Source organism: Gordionus sp. m RMFG-2023, chromosome 1 (genome assembly GCF_954871325.1).
Source record: "Gordionus sp. m RMFG-2023 chromosome 1, tfGorSpeb1-WG-v2, whole genome shotgun sequence".
Taxonomy (NCBI): Eukaryota; Metazoa; Nematomorpha; class Gordioida; order Chordodea; family Parachordodidae; genus Gordionus; species Gordionus sp. m RMFG-2023.
The window spans coordinates 52,896,050-52,901,095 of NC_088775.1; the positions used below are offsets into that span (position 1 = coordinate 52,896,050).

General features: G+C 33.6%; 3 protein-coding genes across 3 annotated transcripts; all 3 read right to left on the reverse strand.

The window, feature by feature from the left end:
- Window positions 1-688: 688 nt before the first annotated feature.
- Window positions 689-1,054, reverse strand: LOC135927234 (uncharacterized). Its single transcript, XM_065463190.1, has one exon. It carries the CDS (start codon window positions 1,052-1,054, stop codon window positions 689-691), a length of 366 nt encoding a protein of 121 aa, XP_065319262.1.
- A 1,045-nt stretch (window positions 1,055-2,099) lies between these two features.
- On the reverse strand, window positions 2,100-2,600 carry LOC135927243 (uncharacterized). Its single transcript, XM_065463201.1, has one exon. It carries the CDS (start codon window positions 2,598-2,600, stop codon window positions 2,100-2,102), a length of 501 nt encoding a protein of 166 aa, XP_065319273.1.
- A 111-nt stretch (window positions 2,601-2,711) lies between these two features.
- On the reverse strand, window positions 2,712-3,317 carry LOC135927253 (craniofacial development protein 2-like). The gene has a single exon (XM_065463211.1). It carries the CDS (start codon window positions 3,315-3,317, stop codon window positions 2,712-2,714), a length of 606 nt encoding a protein of 201 aa, XP_065319283.1.
- Between the last annotated feature and the right edge of the window lie 1,729 nt (window positions 3,318-5,046).

A 5,046-nucleotide genomic window follows, 5' to 3' on the forward strand; every position in this document is an offset into this window, starting at 1 on the left:
TAACAATTCTTTACGTTTTTTTTCCATTATACATATTTTTTATGATTTTTTCATTGTAATCTATTTTTAACCTTTTCAATCTCGTCATTTTTAATCTTTATTTTTTGACCTTTTCTCAATTTTTCTTTACTCATTTTTGATAATTATTTTTTAAAATTATATTTAATGTTTTTGGCAGACAATATAATTACAATTGCTAAATTATAAATTAATCGTTTGGTTTTAACTGTAATGCCAAACGATATTTAAATTAATAAAATATAATCATTTTTAAATTCTTATTTTTAAAACGCATTAGAAAATTATTATTATTTAAAACAATAGGAGAGGAAGACAGACTAAATAAAATTAATTTTTTTAAAATATTTCCATGGATTTTAATTCGAGTTATTTTTACACATTATTATAATATAAAGTGTAGGTTATTTTATAAATAAAGATTATATATAGTAAAAAACAATTTTTTTTTTAAATTTTAAAATTAGTTTTATCAAAGTCAGATATATAGATGTTTTAACTAAATGGTCTTTAATAAACAAAATTATATGTACTAGGATTTTGTAATGAACTAAACTCTTCTTTATCATGCATACGGTCCCACAGTCGTGGGGTTGGTTTTGATAAGTTTCTTCCATCTTGGTAGTAAGGGCCATGTCCGGATTTATCTTCTTAGTCATCATAACTTTGTCTACTTGACATTTCTATGTACGAGGTCGTCCTCTTCCTCTCTATCCCGACACCTCCATGTCCATACTTTTCGATTTACATCATTAGTCTCCCTTCTTAATATATGACCATACCACCTTAACCGATTTTCGTTTATCAAGTCCGCCATAGGTTGAATACCCATTTTTGCTCTGAGACAGTCATTCGTCATATGGTCGAGTTTAGTATACCCCAAGCTCCACCGTATCATTCTCATCTCTGTGGCTTGTAATAACTTTTCTTCCGTAGCGTTTAATGCCCATGTTTCACTTTCATAGTGTAACATCGGTCGTACGATGTATTTGTAAGCTTTGATTTTCAACCATATTGGCATCTCCTTGTCGCACATTACACCGGATATACTTCGCCATTTATGCCATCCTTTTTGGATCCAGCATTGACATCTTTTGCGCAACCTCCCTCTTGATGTAGCATCGAGCCTAGGTATGTAAACCTGTCTACTTTTGGGTACTTAATTGGTCATCCAGCGACGGGATGCCTACAACGTTCATCTCCATGTATACCTTTTTTCGATTGTTGACCTCTAAACCATATCCAGCAAAGCGTTTTGACCATTTTTCGGTTTCTTTGAATACTTTCTCCTTTGTCTCCTCGCATAGGACTATATCATCGGCATATAGCATACACCAAGGAGATGAATTTTGGATGTCTTTTATATCATGTCCTTTATTATATTGAATAAAAAAGGACTTAGAGCAGATCCTTGATGTAATCCAATTTCAACACGAAAAGGTTTAGAGTCTCCAACTATCGTTTTAACGCAAGAAATTGAGGCTTCATAGATATTTTTCATAAGCCGTACATATGCGTCAGGGATATTTTGTTTTCTCAAGCACCACCATATTAAATCGCGAGGGACCGTGTTTAATCAATAAAGACCATATGTAGGTTTCTTTTCTCCATTTATCCATCATTTGTCTTAGTGCGAAGATCGGATCGATTGTGGATTTGCCGGTCACAAATCCGAATTGGTTAGCCGATTTTAACCTCGTTCTTCAGCCATGTTACTAAGATCCTTTTCATAAGTTTCAAGGAGTGGCAAGTTAGCTTGATACCTCTGTAATTACCACACTCCTGAGGGTCTCCTGACTTTGAATAAGAGTATAATCGTGCTTGCTCTCCATTGATTAGGATTCGTTCTTCTCCCATATCTTGTTAAAGAGGTTCGTCATGGTCGTGACACCTTCTTCTCGGCATCCGATCCATGCTTCCATAGGAATCCCATCTGGGCTATTAGCTTTTCCTTTATGCATCTTGTTCATTTGCGTCCTAACTTCATCCTCCTGAAAGAGTTCGACCATACTTATGTTTAACTCAATAACGGGAAGGAAATCTTTGTCATTAGCAATATTCATAAGTTCCTTGAAATATCCTTACCACCTTTCCATCACCTCCTTCGGCTTGAATAAGGTTTGACCCTCCTCGTTTTTGACTATTTTAAGGACTCCGACATCGCGACTTTTCTTCTCCCTTATCTTGGCCAATTTGTACATAAGCCTGTCGCCCCCTTTATGATCCAGTTTGTTTGCCATCTCGGTGTACGCAGAATTCTTCGCTATTGCAACGGCCTTCTTCGCGGCTCTCTTTGCCTCTCTATATTCTTGATAATCCTCCGAATTTTTAGATTTATGCCACCGTCTATATAGAATTTTCTTTCTTTCGATGAAATCCCTAACCGATTGATTCCACCACCGTAGTTCCTTATTCAAAGCTTTGCCTCCTTTGGTCTGTCCTAGAATCTGAATCGCCGTTTCCTTTATGTCCGCAGTTAGCGTCTCCCAATCGTCGTCTACGTTTCGTTCTAACTTCCTGGCACCCAAGAGTGTAGAGGCTTTCTGATGGTATTTATCGTTCGTCGGCATGTCCTTTAGCATTTCATACCTAATTCGAGGTTCATAAACCTTTCTTCTTTCAGAAAACACTTTTCTTTCAAGATCCATGACAAGTGGACGATGTTGCCTGGCGATTTCTTCTCCCGGTATTACTTAGCAATCTTTGATCCTCCATAAATCCTTTCGCCATATAAGCAGATAGTCAATTTGACTAAAATGCTTTCCACTTCTATAAGTCACAATATGATCTTCACGCTTTTGAAAATAAGTGTTAACGATCGCCATGTCATATGCTTGGGATACTTGGAGAAGTTTTTCCCCTTCCTTGTTCTTCAGACCATGCCCATAGCCTCCATGATTTCGTTCATACCCGAGACGATCTTTTCCTATGTGGGCGTTGAAGTCCGCCCCAATAATTAGCTTTTTTTCCTGTCCTATTCCTTGCATCTCTTTTTCCAATGAATCGAAGAATATATTTTTCTCTGATTCCATACACCCAATTTGAGGAGCATACGCGCACATAACGGTTAGGAGGCCTCGTTGATCTGCAATCTTCACCCACATTAACCTGTCTGAACATCGTTTGACTTCCACCACCTTGTCCTTGAACGATTCGCTTAGAACGATACCGACCCCGTTTCTATGATTTGGTGACCCACTGTAGAATAACTTGTATCCCTCTCCTAACTCCCGAGCTTTAGTTCCATTCCACCTCGTCTCTTGTAGGCAGGCGATGTGTATCTTTCTTCTTTTTAGCATTTGTGCGACCTCGATGCTCTTTCCCGTCAACCTACCCACATTCCAGCATGTTATTCACATTCTATCCACAACTAAATTCCTTAACCGCCTTCGTTGTGAGTCAGGCGGTAACCCTAGTGTATTATTCGCATTGCACGGGCGGGAGATGCAGTGGGCGTCGTTTGTGGAGGACGCCCTAGCTTTCTGTTGTAGAGTTTTATTTGAAACTATCATCATTTTGGAGTGGGTTTTTACAGCCGGTCTCCGACATGACGCCAACCCTCCACTTTTTGCACACGGACTTGGAACCGTCGTAGGTAGTGTTTGTAATGAACTAAACTAGCAAAAATAATTATTAAAAATAAGAAGAAAAAAATCGAGAAAAGGTCAAAAAAATAAAGATTAAAAATGACGAGATTGAAAAGGTTAAAAATATATGTAAAAGATTACAATGAAATCATAAAAAGAATATTGTATGTATAATGAAAAAAACACGTAAATAATTGTTAAAAAAATGGACCTAAATTTATAAATTATTTTTAAAAATACAAAAGAATTATCAAAATGAGAAGAAAAATAAATTGAGAGAAGATATAGTAAGAAAAATAAAAGTAAAGAAAATCGCAAAAAGTTAGAAATAAATTGAGAAAAGATACAGTAAGAAAAAAAACGTAAAGAAATCGCAAAAATTTAGAAATAAATTAAGAAGGAATAACAAAAATAAATAAAGGTTTAAGAAAAATTGACAAAAAATTAAAAAAAATTACGATTTTCTTTTTTTGATTGGGACTTTTCCTTTTTTGAATGGGAAACCCTGTATCTAGAGTACAAATTCACTGAAGTTTTATTTAAATATGTTAGCAATATTTATTTTAGCCCATTTACGTCAAAGAAATTTAAAAAACTTTAAAAACAACGATTATGACAATTGTCACTTATATAGGGCACATCTTCACTAAAATTTTAATATAACATATTTACAATCTATATTTTTACCCACTTGCGTCAAAAAGTTTCAAAAAACTTTAAAAACAACGATTATGACAATTGTCACTTATCTATGGCTTCACTATAATTTTATTTAAACATGTTAGCAATACTTATTTTTAGCCTGTTTACGTCAAAAAAATTAAAAACTTTAAAAACAATGATTATGACAATTGTCACTTTATCTATGGTACATCTTCACTAAAATTTTATTTTAAACATGTTAGCAAGCTCATTTACGTCAAAAAAATTTAAAAAACTTTAAAAACAACGATTATGACATTTGTCACTTATCTACTAAAATTTTATTTAAACATGTTAACAATACTTATTTTAGCCCATTTAAGTCAAAAAAATTTAAAAACAACGATTATGACAATTGTCACTTATCTATGAAACATCTTCACTGAAGTTTTATTTTAACATGTTAGCAATACCTATTTTAGCCCAATTACGTCAAAAAAATTTAAAAAACTTTAAAAACAACGATTATGACAATTGTCACTTATCTAACATATTTACAATCTATATTTTTACCCACTTGCCTCAAAAAATTTCAAAAATCTTTAAAAATAACGATTATAATTATCACTTATCTAGGGTACATCTTTACTTAAATTTTAATTTAACATCTTTACAATATAAATTATATTTTTACATTTTTTTGTTATAAAAAATAGGTATATAATATCTGAATCCGAATTCGGGTCCTGAGCCATTTTTAGTTACGACATGAATATTCTTATTATATTTTGTTCACGTT